At 33.3% G+C, this 20,367-nt stretch overlaps 2 protein-coding genes across 15 annotated transcripts; one reads left to right on the plus strand and one right to left on the minus strand.

Moving 5' to 3' along the window:
* The first annotated feature begins 626 nt into the window (after positions 1-626).
* On the plus strand, positions 627-1,621 carry LOC134244348 (uncharacterized). Its single transcript, XM_062726632.1, has 2 exons — positions 627-840; positions 1,311-1,621. Exons 1-2 carry the CDS (start codon positions 675-677, stop codon positions 1,514-1,516), a joined length of 372 nt encoding a protein of 123 aa, XP_062582616.1. The 5' UTR covers positions 627-674; the 3' UTR covers positions 1,517-1,621.
* A 106-nt stretch (positions 1,622-1,727) lies between these two features.
* LOC134244347 (LIM zinc-binding domain-containing Nebulette-like) lies at positions 1,728-19,601 on the minus strand. 14 transcript variants are annotated; one of them, XM_062726618.1, is made up of 13 exons: positions 19,382-19,600; positions 14,124-14,218; positions 13,735-13,819; positions 11,367-11,471; positions 9,814-9,918; positions 9,503-9,607; positions 8,914-9,018; positions 7,940-8,114; positions 7,307-7,432; positions 5,376-5,402; positions 4,518-4,607; positions 3,907-4,025; positions 1,728-3,273 (listed from the first exon to the last, which is right to left on the minus strand). In XM_062726618.1, exons 1-13 carry the CDS (start codon positions 19,448-19,450, stop codon positions 3,097-3,099), a joined length of 1,383 nt encoding a protein of 460 aa, XP_062582602.1. In that variant the 5' UTR covers positions 19,451-19,600; the 3' UTR covers positions 1,728-3,096. The 14 variants fall into 14 exon arrangements, with proteins under 14 accessions (XP_062582602.1, XP_062582605.1, XP_062582611.1 ...); XM_062726621.1 differs by lacking the exon at positions 7,307-7,432 and adding an exon at positions 7,612-7,638; XM_062726627.1 differs by lacking the exons at positions 4,518-4,607; positions 7,307-7,432 and adding an exon at positions 7,612-7,638 and having other exon boundaries at positions 19,382-19,601.
* Between the last annotated feature and the right edge of the window lie 766 nt (positions 19,602-20,367).

The raw sequence follows: 20,367 nt of genomic DNA on the forward strand, positions 1-20,367 counted from the left end.
TAAAATTTAATGGTACTTTCACAGATTTTTTATTTCATAATGCCATTGTGACCTCTTATTTTACTTTTTGATCTGACATTTATTTCGGGTCTCCCAGAACAAAATTAAACATGGACTTTGCCCTTATAATTATATAGGAGGCGGGGTATCATTTAGTGAACTCAGTGCTAACAGTACCTATAGTTAATATTTAAATAAAGCATGTCAATTTAAATTTAATCAAAGGTCACCAATACACGATTAGGTCCAAGCAGGATTTAATAAGTTGCCCTATAACACTAATGTCATGCGGATCTCTCAGATTAGTGTTAATAATTCCAGTAGTCCTTAATAAAATATAGGTAAAACATTAACTCATAAAGCGCTTATCAAACTGAACGCAGATTTGTATTTTAGTGGATATCCTATTTATAATAACCAGGTCAAAGAGCAGCGTTTAAGAGGGTCGAATCGAAGAGAATGAATTCCAAAAATCAACTCATTCTTCACTGGAGTGCATGCTAGGGCTTAAAGCACTAGTATGTCCATTTATTGCATATCCATTCACCCTTAAATCATTTACTTTAATGTAAAAAAAATCGCTTTCACCCAAAAGATTTCATATTTTGGATTGTACAGTTCTATCAACATGGCGCTGTGGTGAGACATCTTCCCGCCACTTCCCCCACGTGACCATGTCCAGCCGCTGGGATTGGATGCTGGGGATTATCTTTATGGTGGCCATCAGTGTCATTGTCGTTGTGGCCACGTTTGCGTGTGTAGCGTTTTGTAAATGTAAGAAACGAATCAAGCAAGCTAAAACAGTGGGCATCGCTCCGGTCCACGAAGATGATCATACAGGTAATTTGTGATTTTGAAATTTTTCAAAGGGTAATTCTAACTTGTAATTAACCTTTTGCATTACTTATTTTAAAGACTATCAAGTCATCACAGTCGGGATTTGTGCAAGTTGTGTCAATTAAATAGACCCCCCCCCCTCCTCTATTAAAAAAATATCACTTGAGTAGTCCTTAACAACAGGATCAATTAACAAACCTAAGAGTGTATACTGAATTGTTAGTTTCATCAGGGACCTATATACTAGTGTAGTATACACGGTCCCTGGTTTCATTCCTCTCTGATTACAATTGTGCAAAGATTGCAATACTGCAAGTTATCTTGTGTTTTGTCAATATAAATTTTAAAAATATAAAGATCACCTCAATTCATTAAGTAATTGCAATTTATCTGTTCCATCCAAAATTACAATATCAATATCCGTAAAAAAATGCAATGTGTTTACATTCAGAAAAAATTTCTGCCTCTTCCAGATCCTGCATTACGCCCTATACAAACTGTGTCCCCTAGGACTGTATCCCCATCTGACATTGGTCGAGGACGACAGAAGAAAACACCTGTAACACCCCTCCACACCTCTAGATCTACCACAGTAAACACTCCTCTTGGATCCTCATGCCAATCAAACGATCATTTCTTTTACTCTAGTAGACAAGCATGGATGTTTGAACCCGACTAAATAAAAAGTTATGTGCCTTTTACTATATTACGCATTGTCACCCAAAAAAATTAATAGGACAGAATATCTAATGGATTTAATTTTGCTTTATGAATGTGAATGACAACAGAGGGAAATTCCATGTTGTGTGTGAATTATGCCACAAAATATGTATTCCTTACTTCTGGAGTGAACTCAGATGATACTAAAGGACAGACCAACACAAGTCAACTAAAATATCTACATATCTCTTTTAATCAATATTCAGTATGAAACCAAGCCAATCTATTTCTTGTACAGAGAAAAATCTGATTACTTGTATCATGATTCAATTTACTGTCTGTGACTTTAAACAAAACAGCAACTTATATTTTTTTTTAATCTATTACAACTGATTCTAATTGTATTGGTAACAAATTGACAGATTTTTGTTTACTCATAAGACCAAAACAGCAACTGCTAATATGAAAAAAAAAAATTGATTTGCTACACAGACAGTAAATCATATTTACTTTTAGTTTCATATTTTCCAAAATTTTACAAATTTCAAAATCTAAAAATTCAAAAATTGTCTTTGGTTGCTTTACAGATCAAGGATAAAAATATGAAGAAAAAAAATTGCTGTTACGCTAGCTGGATAAAAATTGTGCAAAAAATGGCGATAAGATGAACCATAGTATACAATAAACATTCCAGTAACTAAACCCAACAGAACAATTTAAACTGCTGGCTCTTAATTTGTTCAACAACTGGCAGCGTTTTTATTAAAATAATTTACCAGCAAATTACAAAGCAATAAAGCTTAAATTTTCAAATATTACATGTATTATACGTATATGCATAAATGTGAGGATGCCCAAAAGAAAATCGATCATATTTAGTTCACCAATTGTGTCAGTTATTGGAAATTAAAATGTACACATATAATTAACATTGTATACTTTATGAAAGTCACCAGGATTTAACAAGGATAAGAGTTCCTATTTAGATTGCACCAAGTTGCAAACTCCCTGTATAAAATAACCTAGAATAATGCTATATGTCATATCTTTGTACAAATATCATTCACATGAATTTTATTAAAAGACTATTCACATGATTTTTATAAGACTCTTTCCAGCATGGCTGTGTCCACTTCTGTACTGTATTTAATACTGATTCATTGCATGATAGAACAAATAATTTAGGGCTGGGTTTACGACATTTACAAATGCCTGGGCGATGTTACAAAGCTTAAGGAGAAAGGCTGAAAAAATTTTCATTTAAGGAAAAGAACTAATATTTCTACAGGAATTGCACGATCTTACAATGAACAAAGAAAACAAAGAAAAAATAAAAGCTGTGAACAGTTCATGCATATTTTCCTTATATTAATATAGAGGAAAACTGAGGGGGAAAACAACTGTCTGACAAGAACACTGCTTTAAAACAAGTGTGTAATATAAAACCTAAAGCAGCAATAATGTATATATATATACACAGAGAGATATCTAGTATGTACAGAGATAAAAGGGAGGTAACATCATAAAAGCTAGTATTTAAGAAATAACATTCAACTTTTATAATAACTTTGATAAATTGAATCCTAAATAATGGTTGGCCTAGTTGACAGGCTCCACGTAGTTAGAGGGCAGCATTCCGCGCTGTCCCGTCCGTTTGACCGTGCCCTCCATCCAGCCCTCATCGATTGGCTGACACTGGATAATTAGGTCATCCTCCTGGAACGAGACTTCGTCTACGTCAGCCGACGTGTAATCGTACAGGGCTTTACACACCATCTACAGAAAAAAATGTGTATAGTGAGGATGATATAACATTTTATATAGTCTATGTCAGCCAACGTGTACACACCATCTAAGCAAAGAAAATAAATGTTCATATTGAGGATATTGAACTTTTGTTGAGAGTCAGAATAGGATGGTATCGTCAAGTATCCAATTTCTTGACAGATTTTCATCATTTTAAATAAAATCTATTTAAGCTGGCACTTAAAACTGAATAAATGAAACAACTTAGATTTGAATTTGATAGTGTAAAATTACCAAACACGAAATATTTATATACAGTATATTTCACCCTCAAAAAAAATTTGAGTTGTTTCCCTTCATTCAGTAATTTACATTGCCTGCATAAGCCATGGTTATCCCAGACTTAACACAGTGCCTTTATAAGTGGCATTTCAGTAGCATGATGGACCAATAGTGTATAATTCACTCTGAAATCAGGTAGTGATAGAAGCATCTTGCTCAACATTAGCATCATGCTCAACGTTAGTCTCTTGACCTCAAGCTAAATGTATCTACATGTACCCAACATCTAGACTGAAACATACACATTTATTCACTATAATTTCTGTTGTGGTCACTGAAATGATTCTGGGGTTATACTGCTAGCTCAGATTTAAATCTTACCCCTTCTGAGGGTGGAGGCATGGCTGGCTGTGGGGGAGGGGGTTGGTAGCTCTGTTGGGGAGGGGGCTGGTAACTTTGAGGGGGTGGGGCTTGGTATCCTCTGGGCGGTTCTGGGTCTCCTAAAATTAGAATCACATTGTGAAGAAAAAAACAATACATTGTATTTACTTAAACTTTATATCATTGTTAGCTATATATAATATCAAATTTTCAACCATTCAAATTTCTTCAACATTGAAAAATCTCAATATGCACACATATACAGATGCAGGTTTTAGATGAAAGTTTCTTATTACAGCAGGCTATAGATGTCCCCAAAGCTGGAGAAATTGTGTATTTATTAAAAGTAATGAATGTCAATAGCAGTTAGACTGGTTCATGTACAGAGGCATTCTCAAGCCTAGGCAATATAAAGCAGAGATTAAGCTACAGCTGAAAAATCACTATTGGTGACTACGGCCTTTGTCTTATACAAGGAAACACTCTGTATATATATATTTTCAGACAATTGGAGAAACAGTACCCACAAAAGTACCAGTGCCAGAGGACAGGAAAAACGGTGATTATAGGGACCGATACCCACACATTGCTTACATGTTAGTAAAGCATACCTCCACTGTATCTGCTGATGGATCCAAACTGATTGTTCATCGGGTCATAATCAGAAATTGACCCGACCCGACGCGTGGGGACGTCCTCCACTGAAAATTACATCATTTAAACAGATTACTCACAGAATCAGCTGATTCCCAGGGTTTCTATACTTAAGGTGGAAAGTGTTAGTTATAAGCATTAAAACAGAGAAGATTTGATAGAATTTAATCAAGGAAATATTTGAGATGATAAAACAAATAAGGAATGTTTAGAGAGCTAATTCATATCATTCGAGAAAGAAAAACAAAATCACATCTGTATAAATACAGGAAATTTTTTATATAATACCAATACTGTTATACCATTAAAGTTGTTATAAAAAACCAAGGCCAATGGTTTAAACATCACCCAATACTGATTTCATTTGAATGTTTGTGTGAGCATGCAATACTTACTTTATGGCAAACATATTTCATATGATACAAAATTATTCATGGTTAAGAAATCTTTGCAATACTAAAACTATTGAAAGAGGAGGAATATTTTGACAAATCCCTGTCTGCAGAATATAAAAGATAAATAAAGTCATATCATAAGCTTGCTGAGAGTTCATAAACCAACCACAGACCAAAAGCATGGGGGAAAAGAAATTATACAAATAAAAGATAAAAAGGAAATTTGTAATATCAGTAAATAAGTAAGGAAAAAAAATGCACCTCAAGCAATCAATAAAATAAAGGTAGAATTAGTACATTTTCCTTCTTGGTAAGAGATACTAGCCATTATATGCATTAATATCAAATCGTAATCATGTACAAGAGGTACATTTGTAAACATTTGTAAACAGTTCCATGTTAAAATACAAGTCTCCTTACCCTCTTGAACACCTGGACCTTCCATATCTAGAAAAAGTTCATTACACAAAACTTAACAAGATAGGTGTTTTGATTAATTCAAGTCACAATGTTATGCCCTCCACTCTTTTTTTTTCTCGAATTCTTGCATGTCTTTGATCAAGAATACTATCAAGATTTTAGCATGCAAATTTTTATCTAGCCAACCTTTGATCTAATTCAAATACTCTACTTTTTATTTTTCCAATTCACTGATTTGTTTACTTTCTTTCAAACTTAAAATACCGGTAGTTCTGACATGGGTTCAATATTTTTTTTTCTGCTGTGTTTTTTATCTGGGATAATATTCTATTGCATTTCATCAATTTTACAGCTATCCTCCTATCATCTTTTACCATATAAGTATACTCCCCCCCCCCCCTCCACACACACAAAAAAAATTTCTGAGTAAATTTTCTTTATTTTAAATATTTATTTTTGGTCCAGTTGTTCTTGTACACTAAAAACTACTGACTACTCCCTGGTGAATGCTGCAACTACTGACTACTCCCTCCATATGCTACCTTTAAAACCAGGAAGGTATTGACAGTTAAAGCAGGTGGGTGTATATATACATCACAAACAAACACTAACTTTTATCAGATGCATAGCACCAATGCTAAGGTACAATAAAAATGCAATCTTACATGCAGTACTACTTAAACCATTTAAAGTTGATTGTTAACATGTAGTTTCCCATGTTTATGTTTACAAGATACTTAAATTTTTTGTCTATCTAAGACATATTTCTTTGTAAATCTTAAGATGTACCAGCTGATCCATCTTTAAAATGGACAATTGAGGCCTCCTTTTTTTGAATTTGTCAGTGTTCCCTAAAATGTATATCTATATATGCACTAAAATGCAAGTCCAAAACTAAAAATTGTACAAAGTTTACTGCAAAAAAAAAAATAAAAATAAAAATAAAGAATACTTTTAATCTATAAAATATATGTTAAATCATTTTCAACACATGTAAAAAAAAAAATTCGTTTGAAAATGTTCACTGCTGGATCAAATTAGTATAAATTTTTTTTTTTACAGATTATATGTACAAATATTTGTCAGGGCTTTGTACTTTTCTAATGACAATTAATCTATATTAATCTTTGAAAAAAAAACATGAAGAATGCTTAGATTTTTTGTAAATTTAAGTATAATAAAAATATATATATTACAAATACATACATGTATCAAACAAATAGTTAAATTGCTTAAATATTCAAGCACTCACATAGCATGTGGTTATGGTGAGTTTATAATATGACAATTTCTGCAAAGTCATGCTTATTTTGCTATTTAATCACCTACATGTATTCACCAATAAGTACCTAGTACACAAACAGGTTTAGAAAGAAACAGTAGATCTAATATAAGTACTTAAATGCATGTACAATGTATCTGATAAAAGATAAGATAAAAGCAATGGGGGAAAGGGGGAGGGGGGGGGGGGTAATCACTGCAATAAGGGACACTGAGAGAAACAGAATCCTAACCATGTCAGATTGCATGTTTACTAAAGTCATGCCAGTAGCATGCCAGCTAATTCTAAAATGCACCAAGCTACTGGAAAAGAATTTGAAAATTGTGTACCTTCATCTAGTGATTGAAAAAATAAACAAAGAACAACATGTAACTAATTTTAACTGTGTATGTAAACTCTAATGTATGTCTAAGTGTCAGAAAACAGTGCCAAAACAATGTGAAATTCTGCTAAAAGTTAAAATTGTTTGAAATTGCAAAGAGAGAGTTAGAAAAAGCACAATGTTAGATTTTTTTCAAAAATTCAATCAGTGAACCTATCATTGTTTTCTCATGCTCAATTTCTAACATTTTTTTTCACTAATTTTTTTCTCACACATATAAGCTTTTGAGCAGCTAGCGTATAATAAGGGACAATGGGGGTAACTCACCTTTGCCGATGTTAGAGTCGTAAACAACGCGGGCTTGGGAGTTTCTCATTGAGTAGGGGGTGCCTCCGGTGTTAGTCTCGGGTTCGTAATTGCTAATTTTTCCAGGCTGGGGACGAGCAGGACCCTCTAAAAAGTCAGCATGGAGAGAGAATAGCATGCATGTAAATGAGAAAGTCAGAGGCATTCCGAGTAGATTGTGCAGAGTCTGTGTAATCATGAGGCACAGTCTGAATGAAGAAGTCATTTGATATGACTATGACAATACATGTAGATGCTGATCCTTTATATAACAGTAGAGAACATACCAAATCCTACTTCAAATTCCAGCTCATCTTGAATATTAGTTTTATAAAAAGAGCAAGCAAGCAAATTGAAAAAAAAAAATGTATTCAAAAATTTCATTTCATCAGAAATTTCATTTTTTGTAAGCATTTTTTAAAAAGCTTATTCTACTTTCTGAATGCACATTGTACAAGTTAACTAAAGATTGTACAACAAGTTCTGGGGAAAGTTTTATTCACTGGGTATGAAATCACTCTGTGATATTTAATTGTGCATTAATTGTGAAATCAAAAATGTGTATGGGGTAAAGAACACCTCTAAAAACTGGTTCCTGTTAACTGGTGGCCCTACCTCTAGCCTCTCGGTCTGGGCGCCGTATTTCCATTTCGTTAAGCTGGTCCTTGACCTTGTGGTACTCTACTTGACTCTGTATGGCTGTATTCTGTTTGATCCGCATGGTTTCTGGGTCATCCACTACCGTCAATTTCTTACCCTTCATCTTCTCAAAGTCAGCATGGTATTTGATCTGTACATATAAAATAAGGGCATGGTTTATGATCTATTATTATTTATGTATGAGAATTATTTTAATGTATAAAGCTGGTCATAAAATTTTTGTTGTTTGATTTTTTTAATGAATTTTCTACATTAACTGTTCATATAACAGATTTCCACTTTTGATACCTGTTTTCTTACCACTGCAGCAACCTGTACTTTCATTTGAGTAAGCAGAGAAAAGCTACTCTAAATAACACACAAATCATTTTTATGAAGTTAATACACATCTGATGCTGCATTTTGTTAGTATCTGTGTTGTGTAGAACACTTGGTACACATGCAGTCACAGTGTGCAGTGTCCTTATTACTGCTAAGTAAAAATCCACAGTGTTTCAAATCTCATTGCAAACTTGTTCAATCTAGACTCAAAGAACTGTTTAAATGAAAACAAAACAAACACTTTCCCCTGAACCATTAGTCCAAATATTCAGGACACAAACTTTCTGCAATAAACAGTAAGATTGGGGTATCACTCAGGTACAGAGGACAATTGGGAACTCATGCTTCCCTGATGGTCCTAAAAAAAATCAGGCCATATACCAAATCAGGGAATCTAAAATAATACCACCAAAGATGGAAAGGGGGACATTTTATGATAAAATTCCTGAAATGTGGCACTTTACAAAAAATTACCACAAAGGAAACTCATGCTTAACAACTGTAAAACTTTCTTCAGTCATAACTGCTGCAGCAGAACAAATTCTGTTTGTGAACTGCACGATTCTGGTTTTGAACCACACGCGGCATGCTAACTTGGCGTACTTTACCCGACTGACATTCTCTGTGTTACGCCGGTGCGTTAACATTTCTACAGTATCGGGGACCTGGTAACAACTCCCTTTGGAATCAGTGAAGTCCTTCTGATATTGAATCTAAAGATTAAGTAGGTCACCATGAAATGGCAAGACAATACTCTATTTTGATAATGTACAATTGGATGAGTTTTTCAGTGAAAACTTTATATCAATTGTTGCCATCATCTTTATGTACAATTTCTTTTAAATTCATAAACTCCATTTCAAAGATTTCATTCAAAGGACATTTACTTTTGCCTAAATTGAGTGTACTTCCTTAAAACCATTACTTCATATCATTGTAACTAATACTTCAAAGCTTGGAGATACTTTTTCTTTCAAAATGCTAAGCAAAGCATTTTTTTTGCTGCAACTGACACAGGAAGATTTTTACAAAGTACTTGGGAGGTTTGGGGCTGCCTGCAATAATACCGCAACACAAGTGCTTTCAGGAAAAATCAACTTTTCACAGAAGAATGACTTGTACACAGTGGTACACATGTATGAACAAACAGAGGAAATAAACAATGTGGAGGCTGGATTTCCATGCTTGGTTTTATACCAAACTAATATTTTTGGTGTTTTGGAGATATTTTTGGATCTCTGGACTATCAGCTACTTGGGTATATTTAGATTTGGATTTTTCAAAATCCTTGTGGTACTCAATCTAAACAAAAAGAAAAACCACACACACAAGAATTTAAATATTAAAGGTTTGATTAAACTTTAAGAATAGGGTTACCAGTTACTCATTATCACACATCTTTAAAAAAAAAATAAAAACCTGTGGCATATTATTGTTGATTAAAAATAAAATCAGTGACACAAAATTGGGATTAAGAGAAATGCCGCTCAAACACTCTCAGACATTACCAAGCTGACATTTTTGGTATTGGTGAGTTGTGTTTTCATGACTGGTGTATCTGTAACACAAGTGAATTGGGACTTGGATTCCTCGAAATTTCGATGATATTCTATCTGTCATTAAAAAACAGAGCACCTCAAACAAAACATCTCTACACAATCATGGTTCAACAAAAGAAATGTGGTTATCAAATTTTTATATCAGAACACTGCAAGTTCAAAATATGTAACTCGCTTGTTAATATCAGTTTGAAAATTACTGAATTCTTTAGTTTATACACGTTAACATCTGTTTAGTTTTACATACATGTATGCATCATGCATTTTTATAAAACATCATTTGTATATTTAACAGATTAGATGAAAATATCATGCAAGAACTGTATTAGTTTAAAAATTCCATAAAAATAATGGAAAAGAACTCAGTTTAGTAGCATATATGTTGCTTAACTTCTCTGCAAGGTAAATTCATTTATTTGAAACAAACAAATCTAATTTACAAGCTCTTTTTTGGGGGAATTGCAATCCAATATTTCTTTACATAGACTTAAAAGTGTTTGAAGTCAACAATGCCATAACAATATTTTAAAAACTTTTTAAAACCCTAGAATCACTTTATTCCATTTCCTTAAAGTTACACAGTCCATTTACTTTTTAATGATGTTTCCTAATTTGTGGTAAAATTTTGGTTGAGGAATGTTGATTTTTTTTCTCATATAAATGTTCATTAATGCTCATAAAATTCGAAAAATGCATCAAGATGTTATTATGAATGACACATGCATGATGATCAACAAAGACTTCATAAAGATTAAAATGATGGTTTGAAATTACATATATATATATGTATATCAGTAAGTCCTAATATCTTGTTCATTTCTAATCTATTTACCATGTTTATCTATCATGCTTGTAGCCCAATAATGAGTAGAATTATATAGTTATAAAATAAACATGTACTTTTATGGATATATTCAATCTAGTGATTGGTATGTTAACTTTATTGGTAAGGACAGCTGAACAATGCTCTGAATTTTAATTCGTTGACAGGAAATTGACGGGGAAATATAAGGTAGGGCCAGGTGCCTTTCATCTGACTTCCCTTTAACCCATAGCTTCCTTCTTTTTACAAAGGTGTCATGTAAATGTAATGAGGAAAGTCATGACCAACCAAATTTCCTATACACACCAGTGTGCAATTACATTTTCACTATTGCTGTAATGAGATATTTTTTTTACAAACATCATCACATAACAATAATCTGAGTTGTGTCCTGTCAATATTGGCTTCAACTTTTGAGTAGAAACAGCTCAAACAATCTGTAATATGTCAAACTAGTGGACATTAAATGCCCGCTTTGATTGACCTGTACATGCAATAAAATGTTAGTTAAACAACAATATTTAATTGCAAATCATTCAATATGAATGCAAAAACTTCAAACTGGTCTTGCAACAACTGAATTCTACAACATTCGAGGTATATCTCCCAAACACAGGAGAGCATCACGTAGGGGAGGTAACTAATATGACTACACGTGCCGATATATTTATAGATATACCAGGCTGATATTTTTGGTGTTCTGCTGGTGGCGTAACATGTCGGGGGTATCGGCGACCTGTGTGTAAGCTCCTTTCTGTTTCTCAAATTCGCTGTGATATTGGACCTGTTACGGGAATACCAACTTGTACATTAATAAAAGATACAAGTCAATAGAAAAATTCCTTGGTGTATCTTAAGTATACAATTCAATTAGAGGTTAGCTTAAGAAAATCAATCTTATAAGGAAGCACTGGCATTCAAGCTGTTGATTTTCATTTGCCAAAGCACATTATATAAAGCTGGTAATTAACTTTTATATTATTTCCATGTTCATAACTCACACCAGCGAATTCTTTTATAGCAGGGTTAGGATTAGGAAACTTTTGTAAGATGCAAAGTTGCAAACACAGATAAAAATGCCTATATATAATAAAGTATTTTCCCTTCATTGTGATCACTATGTGTGTTTGTGTGAACAGACAGACAGACATAACAGATAAAATACATCTAATATGTTTCCTTCATCAGAGAGGGAATACTCTAAACCACCAATCTATATAAATCACTGAATGTTTTTGATTTAGAGCTTCAAAACACACGTTTTAAAAATATAGATGTACATTTTTTTTTGTCTTTAACATGTTTAACCTAGGCTTTGAACATGTGCACTACACAATACGAAACCCAACTCATTTGCAACCTCAAGTCCTGGCAGTCAAAAGAATTATATTTAAAACCTGTGTCAGGAAATAAATAAAAAAGAATTCTTTGCCTGGAAAATTAATAAACAATATAACAGCTAAATCTGATTAGAGAAATCATAAGCAGCCCCCTGAGGTATGTGTTTATCACAGACCCCTATAGATACTGATGCTCTTTGCCAGCAACTGAAATCTATTCTATCACTTGGAAAAGTTTCCAATGAAAACAGATGATGCAGTGATGAAGATAATTATCAAAACTGGTTTACCTGAAAATTTTTCTTTTTTTGCATCAATGTTGTATCCCCCCCCCCCCCCCCCCCCCCCCAAAAAAAAAATGGAACACCATATGTTCTTCCAGAGAAAAATCTCAACAATATTCACTTAGATCTTTTGCTTTGGAAACAAACCATGAAGTGCATTTTTATTAAGTTTTTATCTTTTTTAATGAAGAGTTTTGTGTAATTTCATTGTTAAGTTGAGTCTAGCACTGTCTAGTAAATTATTACTTATCAAATCGTATACTAAATCATATTGACATTTTTGTTTTTTGAAAAATATGCAGAGCAACTGCTGCATTCTTTTTTAGCGAGTAAAATGTACATCACAACTAGGCTCTCCTTCATGCTAAAGTGAAGGCTTGATTCATTCCACTGAAAATTCTTTTCTAGCACAAACAGCCCTGTATCTTTACAAGTATTAAAATAACAGACTGAAATGATCTGTATTAGAACCATCTTTTCCCTGACCTAACCATGGCAAGCTAATTCTAACTGCACTTATTCTGGCTTCACTTCAGGAAGTCACTAAAGACACTTTAATTAGGGCATTTCATAAATCACAGAAATAGATTATTTGTTGTCTGTGGCAAGAGTGAAGACTCTGTTTTCCCAGCAGAGATGTGTCACAGTGACAGGTGATAACACAGAGTGATGTCTCTCCATTCTCTTGTGTCTGGGGACCAGTGATACACACAGTCCTCTGTTTCTTTCACTGACTGATACTGGATTGTGGAGGATCTCATCATTTCTGAGATGCAAGTCAATTGTTGTCTTATGTTTACTAAATGATTGGTTTTGAAAGTTGGGGGGGGGGGGGGGAGGGGGTCTGACTGTTTTTTTTTTAAGAAATACTCTGTATGTCAATGACATCTTACTCTGAGATTGGAGTGGGGGGGGGGGGTGTGTGTGTGTGTGTGTGTGTGAAGGTTTCACTACTTCATAATGCTTTCTCCTTATTCCACCATTGCGGGGGGGGGGGGGGGGGGGGGGGGGGGGATAGAATGTCTCACTACCTCTGACATACATACATCATGTACATGTTAGTGCTATATTTATACAGTCATATTCTGAGATTCAATTGTAAAAGGAAAGAAGGTCTTCTGAGATATGTCAGTGCTCCTTATATCTTTACCACAGGCACTTGTTTCGGAAATAAGTGTTATTATTATACTATGGGTTAAAAATTTATTTCCGAAACAAGTGCCTGTGATCTTTACTCTTAAACTGGATTGTTGGGAGGGGGTCTCATTTTCTGAATTACATGGCAGTGCCACAGATCTGGGGAGGGGGAAAGTCTCTATATGTCTTGGGTTGAGCTACGAGTGTCTTTCTCTATTCAGCTGTTAATTCTTCTGTCAAGTATAGGTTGACTGTGTAGTACTCACAATTTCTGTTCTATACTTACATTACTCTGTACTTTGGTATTCTGTTTGATTCTCTGGTTTTCAGGTGTATCTGCTACAGCAGTGAAGGAAGTGGTGGGGTAGTGACTACAAAAAAACAGCAGATTATAATCAAATGTCATATGTATAGTGTAGTACTCAAATTATGTAACAAATCAACTCGAATCATGAATCAAACTATTGTTTAATACATGTACAATAATCGAAATTACTTCCTTGTATTGTTATAAATGGTACTATTACAAAATATGACACAGAATACGACTAGATTAGAACTTGTGTATTAAGTATGTTATGCCAGTAACAATTTAACATTGCATAATGTTCAGAATAACATCCTATTAGTACTGTGTGTGTTCGGGCAAGATTTCTGGTTATCGTAAACACTTACACATTGCAGTATGGTATCTTGTTGTAGCCTTTGTAATTTTTCATGTTCAAGGTCATGTTGCAAACCTCGCATTTGAAACATGCTTTGTGCCAAAACTGCAAGAAAGAATCAAATCACACTTAATTACTTAGAGAACTGAGACATATATATAGCAAGATAGAAAAAGCATTAATTATAAAAACAAACAAAGAAGACTTTGGAGTTTCTTAGGCCATTGACCATTTCTAAGGGGGAAAAACAAGAAAATTATATATCTATCAAGAAAATACATCTCCGCAAGCTGACAATCATATATCATCTGCCTCCCTCGCCATTGTGTGTTTACGATAACTGTAGCAATCGTGCAGGAGTTTTAAAAAACATCTGTAATTTGTGCAGACTCTGTCAGTTGTAGGATTGGTACAGACAAGAATTACGCTGATGGAATGCCGAGAATCTTACAATGACTCAAAAAAACTCGGGAATCTTAAATCCCAATCCTCACAGCAGATAACGTAATTATCAGAGAAAATTAACAGTGGACTGTCTTTGACATCAGTTGTTATAGAGTCTACTGTAGTAACAGGCTGTAGGTCATGACTAGGAATAGTGAGGGGAGACAACATACGGAGAGCCAAAATAAACATGACTTCATCTCGCTTCAAGGACATAGGATAACTATTGAAATACGATTCATATATTATATATAGTAATATACAGGTATACATATCCAGTCTGATGCTATATAACTCTAACAGGTATACATATCTAGTCTGATGCTATACAACTCTAACAAGATTTTTCATACTATACACTATACAGCAGGGATTGACATTAACGGTTGTCCGATTGCCCGGGACAAGTAAATTCTCAGTTCGGGCACGTGAAACTATCAACGTACTTGTCCGATCGGGCAAGTGGAATTTCTGATAGAAACATTTTTTTAATCTCACATAAGTTTATAAACAACACAATAAATTAAACACTTCATTTCTGCCAAAAACGGGACATTGTTGTTGCATACGGAATCCCTCGGTAGCGTTTCTGGATCTTACCTTTCTTCAGAAATCGGGTTCGTTATTCTGTTTTCTTTCATAGTTTAAAATCTGTCTGACAACTTACGTTACAGTCTTGTTATGAAAATAGAGATTACAGAATACTTTCTCTACCCAATTAAGGAATTATAAATTATGAAGAACACCAATTATTTACGATGCACGATGTATCTTGATTCAAAAAATAACAACTCTCTTCCTTCTGGCTTCACCTCATTTTTTTACAGGAAAAATTAAAATTTCAAACAAAAATTGTAAGAAAATAATATTCCTGCAGTACTCTGTGTGTTTTCAAGATAGTTAAATGACAGGAAAGTGTTTTACATACATGTACATTTACAAATGTAGCATCACCATCATATCAACTTTTTTTCCGGCAGTTAACTTCAAAATAGAGATTAATTTGTCAACTTTTACATTTACAACAAATTCAGGTACAATAACTGTTTTTTTTCTTCAAAAATTTTGGGCAACCAAATTTTGCATTCGGACAAGTCAAAATTGTAGTTCACTTGCCCGAAGGACAAGTGGAAATAAAAGTTAATGTCTACCCCTGTACAGAAAAAAAATAAAACTTTAACATCATGAACAATGGTAGATTTTCAAAGCTAATACAGACATAACAAAACTACAGAATGTAGAATGCATGGTGTGAAAAAGGCTTAGTATTTACATGCACTCTACATTTATGATACAATTTATGAAAGTGATATACATCTAAAAGTTCTCAAGTTGACCCTGCTAAAGGCTGCTATAATATTACGTTTTCCTGTGTTATGTTTAGGGTACGGCTGTAGACAGCAGAACAATAAGAGATACATGATGTACGCTGATACAGGAGAAGATAAGTGGTGGAATTTCTCCAGATTCCAGAAAAACACACACGCACAGTCTCCTTAGTCGAGAGTTCAATGATAGAACCCCCCCCCACACACACTCAGGAATCGGTTCCTTATTTATTATCTAATCTCTACATTGTGGAGGTGGAAACATATGATAAATATTCATGTATATATCGTAATACAGTTAAAACTGTTGAGTGCTCTTCATCCCGAATGAGAGGTAGATTTTGAGTTATCAATATGTTGTGCCATGGATCACAAACACTGCACGAGATAGACACTGAGACATTTATGCTGCTACCTGCTGTGGACTTGGCTTAAGATATTCTAAAAATGAACATTTACTATGTACAGGAAACAAACTTAAAAAAATTCACAAAACTGGAAAAACAATGTCAATACGGTCTTGAGAAAGTAAACATTCTAAACCTGGTGATTTAAACTACAGTATATAATTTATTTCTGGAGAGAATTAAAAAAAATCATTGTCATTCAAAAAAATAGACAAAACATTGTTGTTTCATGACTGTTTCACAATGGCCAAGATCCAAGATTTTGAAATTTTTAGATTTCCCCCAGCCCTGACTGAGGTACTTATGATCTTATATTCTAACACCACTATAGTTTTCTTCACTTCCTGCTTTGTGAAGTACCTAGAGTAAGAAATGCATCTCATACACGTATACCGTTCATCATCTTATACAAGTACTTAACCTAATTTACTTCTTCTTCAAGCACTGCGCAGTTTATTTGTAGATTTACAAAACCCACTACTCTGTTTTACATTTAAAACTAATCCTGCATTTTTCTTCAGACATATGTTACAATTTATTTTCCTAACAAAAAAAATTAAATTAAATTCATGTGAGAACGTTGTATTTTTGGCAAATATCAAGTTTTGACATTTTCCCTAAGATATGCCTTAATGAATCATTATACAGTTTACACTATGACCATAATAGGTAAAAGGTACGAAGGCTACTCATGCATATAAATGGGGCTGAAAATTAATCAATATCTACAATTAAATTCCACAGAATCTCGGCAGCTGACTTAAATTTAAACACCTGTCATGACCTCTCAAAGCAAGCTCTGATCTGGTTCACCTGAGCTGCAGTCAAATATTATATACTGTACCTGTTATAGACCTGTTCTACCTGTCTTTGCTATCTTAAAAATACATACAGGTATACTTTAATAAGACACAGATATGCTTCAAATACAAACAGAAAATAAAATTTACAATTCATTTTTATTTAAATCTGCACTGGTCCAGTTACCTCATGAAGTTAAAAAATAGTAATAATGTGGCACTTAAAAACTGCCTGTGAACCTTATGTAGGTAACATGTACCAAAGTTGCTTCATATGACAGATGTATTGTATGTGTTATAATAGAAATTTAAACATTGTATTCTTCTAACGTTTTAACGCCCTGTGATGATAGTAGGTCAGAGATTTGTCTTTTTATTATCTACAGGGTAGATAAGATAAACTGGGCTTTGTTAAACTAAGTAAATACTAAGCTGTTGCAGGCTTGGAAAGGGGGTGTGATCTGCTATTTCCTCTGTTTATAATTAGTCCAAATGTTTGCATTCCTTTTCTTAGTAAACATTCCAAAACAAAAGATCTGTCAATAGCAAATGTGATCAACACATAGTTGACCATTCAGTCATCGACTGGGCTTATCGAAAATCTGTCCAAATCTGGTCAACGCCAATGAGTGTATGTTCAGTCAAGCATTTTACTGACACAGTTCAGTTGTCAATAAGTTACCTACAACTGCTGATGGCCAGTAGGTGGGCCATCAATATTCAGATTAAGATAATCAATGACATTTGTAACATCTTCAGCAAAATGTAGGTCATTAAAATAGGATAACATGCATGCCATTAATTATGAACACGTTGTTAACATGTACAGGTTAATTACTCTGGCATGTTTGACCAGTTTTAGGTGGGAAAACATAAGTACTATAGTCAACTGACATCTATTTGTGAACACATGCTGCATACTATGCATAGCTGATATAAAATTAATATATAAATCTTTTAAAGAATCCAGAAGGATTTACTTATTAAAGGTACTTACACAAAATAACATTTGACAACTACATATACTTCAAAATGTTTCATTGCATGATTTTATGGTTTTCAATTAGCAATCTTTGCATTGATCAAATGAGGCAAAAAATGTCAAAAGAGGGGGAAAAAATAAGAGAAAAAAAAAAGGAAGTGAAATTTTATGTTTTGTTCTCTTTCTGATATTTACGAGTGTAGAATACAGCAGAGATTATAATTAGAGTGTCCACTTCCTTTCTTTATCCTATCAGGAGAGTTATTATGGTAATACTAATGTCTTATGTAACACACAGTGGAGCACTTATGCCTAAAGTGTGTACTAAGTGTTTGTTGCCCACTTTACTCCTTATACATTTGAGCAATTATGCACTGGAAAATCTGAATTATGTTTTTTTTTTACTCTAAAATCACATGCGGATTTCATTATTTCATCAAACATAAAAATTTATTGTACCAAAAACAGACACAAAATATATCTAATATCATTTTCCTTGTAGAGCTATTGTGACCCAATTTAATTAAAATTAATATACAAAAGGTGCATTTAACAATGCACATACTTAGATACTCTCTTGTACAGTAATACATATTTAAATTATTTCAAAGAATACGCTCGAAATAAGCATGTGTTTGTTAAAATTCAAGGATACTTAAAGTCACCCACAAGAGTCACACCAGAAAAAATATTATTCAACAGACATGAACATTAAAAAACAGCTGTAATGAAATAAACAAGGATTCATTAAGTACTACAGTACATGTACAACGTCCTATGTCATACTTCAAGTTAAACACATTCAAAAGACAAATACATGACATCTCTGATCATGTTGATGTCAGGTTAAAAATAAATTAAATCTTCCCCAAATCAATGCAAACATGCCAAATATAGTAATGTATTAACCTCAAATATCTATTATCAACACAGTTATAAACACATCCTGATTGTCAAAATATGATAGTATCTGAGGTTTTCCATATTCCCACTGGATAAACATGATAAATAAAATTGGTCGAAAATTAAATAAAAAATATATTTAAAAAACATTTCAATGTATATTTTCTATCAGCATGCATGTGGTACTAAACCAAAACAAGAAGTTGTGAAAAGGTCCCGCCCATTTTTCAACAGTAGCAGCATTACAGAAATGTGGAAGACTAATATTCCACATCACATGTCATAAACAAAAAATAAAATAAAATAAATTTGACATTCCACTTTAAAACGCATGCAATATACAACAAAACAAGGGTAGAGGGCCTACTGTACCCACAGAAGCCATCAAAATTCAAATCACCGACCTTGTCCAAGCATTTGAGCTCCTCTGTCGGGTAAACCGTCTTCTCGCACTTTGCGCACTTCTTACTCATTGTTTCTGTTAGTCCAGTAAATCACATTAATTAAAACTCTCGATTAGAATTAATAACACACTGCTTTACTTCCAACTTCCAAATAGGTATATTTTTGTGTGATACTTGAGGCCTTTTCAAATGCGGAAGTGATGTCAGAATACGCGGGACTATGGAACTTATGAACTGTCACATCATGATATTCGGGATAACGATTAAAGTTTGTCTCTTCTCACATCACAAATACTATAAGTGCATTTTTTTGAATTTCCTCTCATAAATAACTTTTCTGAAAGTAGGCATTATAATTTCACAACAATTCTAAGGTTTTCCATTGATTTTATATAGTACTGTCAACGCGAATGTTCCTCCGTATTTTCGCCAAGAGAGACAACAATGATATGGACGATATCAAAACACGAAAAATAGAAGTCTTTTAAAAAATATTGTTTAACATCCCTATCAAGAAATTTTCAATAAATAAATATTAAAAGTAGAACGATTAATTTATTTACAAGTAATTTTTCACTTTGAATTCCAGGTTGAAGCATTTTAAGCAAATGAATAAAATGGCATAAAGATTGGTATTAATTATATATTTAAATAGCATTTCACACAAAAATTAATTAAAAATCTTATTTCATTTAAAAGTTATTAAAACTTTAAATTTTTTGGCGGGGTTGATTGACACATCCTTGCATTTTCACAAATTTTAACTTTATTCTTAATCCTAAGGAAAAGTGGTAATTTTGATGTGTTTTAATGAGTGGCAATCTTGTTGTGTATTGATGAGAAATACTAAAACTTTTATCAAGAAAAATAATTTTATTCAGAGTAGAAATGTTAGAAAGCAAATCATCTTCACAAGTATCGTCATTCCGAACTAAGAGATGCGTACAGATTTTAGCAAATCGAGCACACTCGTGTTATGTACACAG

This window comes from Saccostrea cucullata, unplaced genomic scaffold, assembly GCF_032062105.1.
Source record: "Saccostrea cucullata isolate Sc308-1 unplaced genomic scaffold, CSIRO_AGI_Scuc_v1 ctg2561, whole genome shotgun sequence".
NCBI lineage: Eukaryota > Metazoa > Mollusca > Bivalvia > Ostreida > Ostreidae > Saccostrea > Saccostrea cuccullata.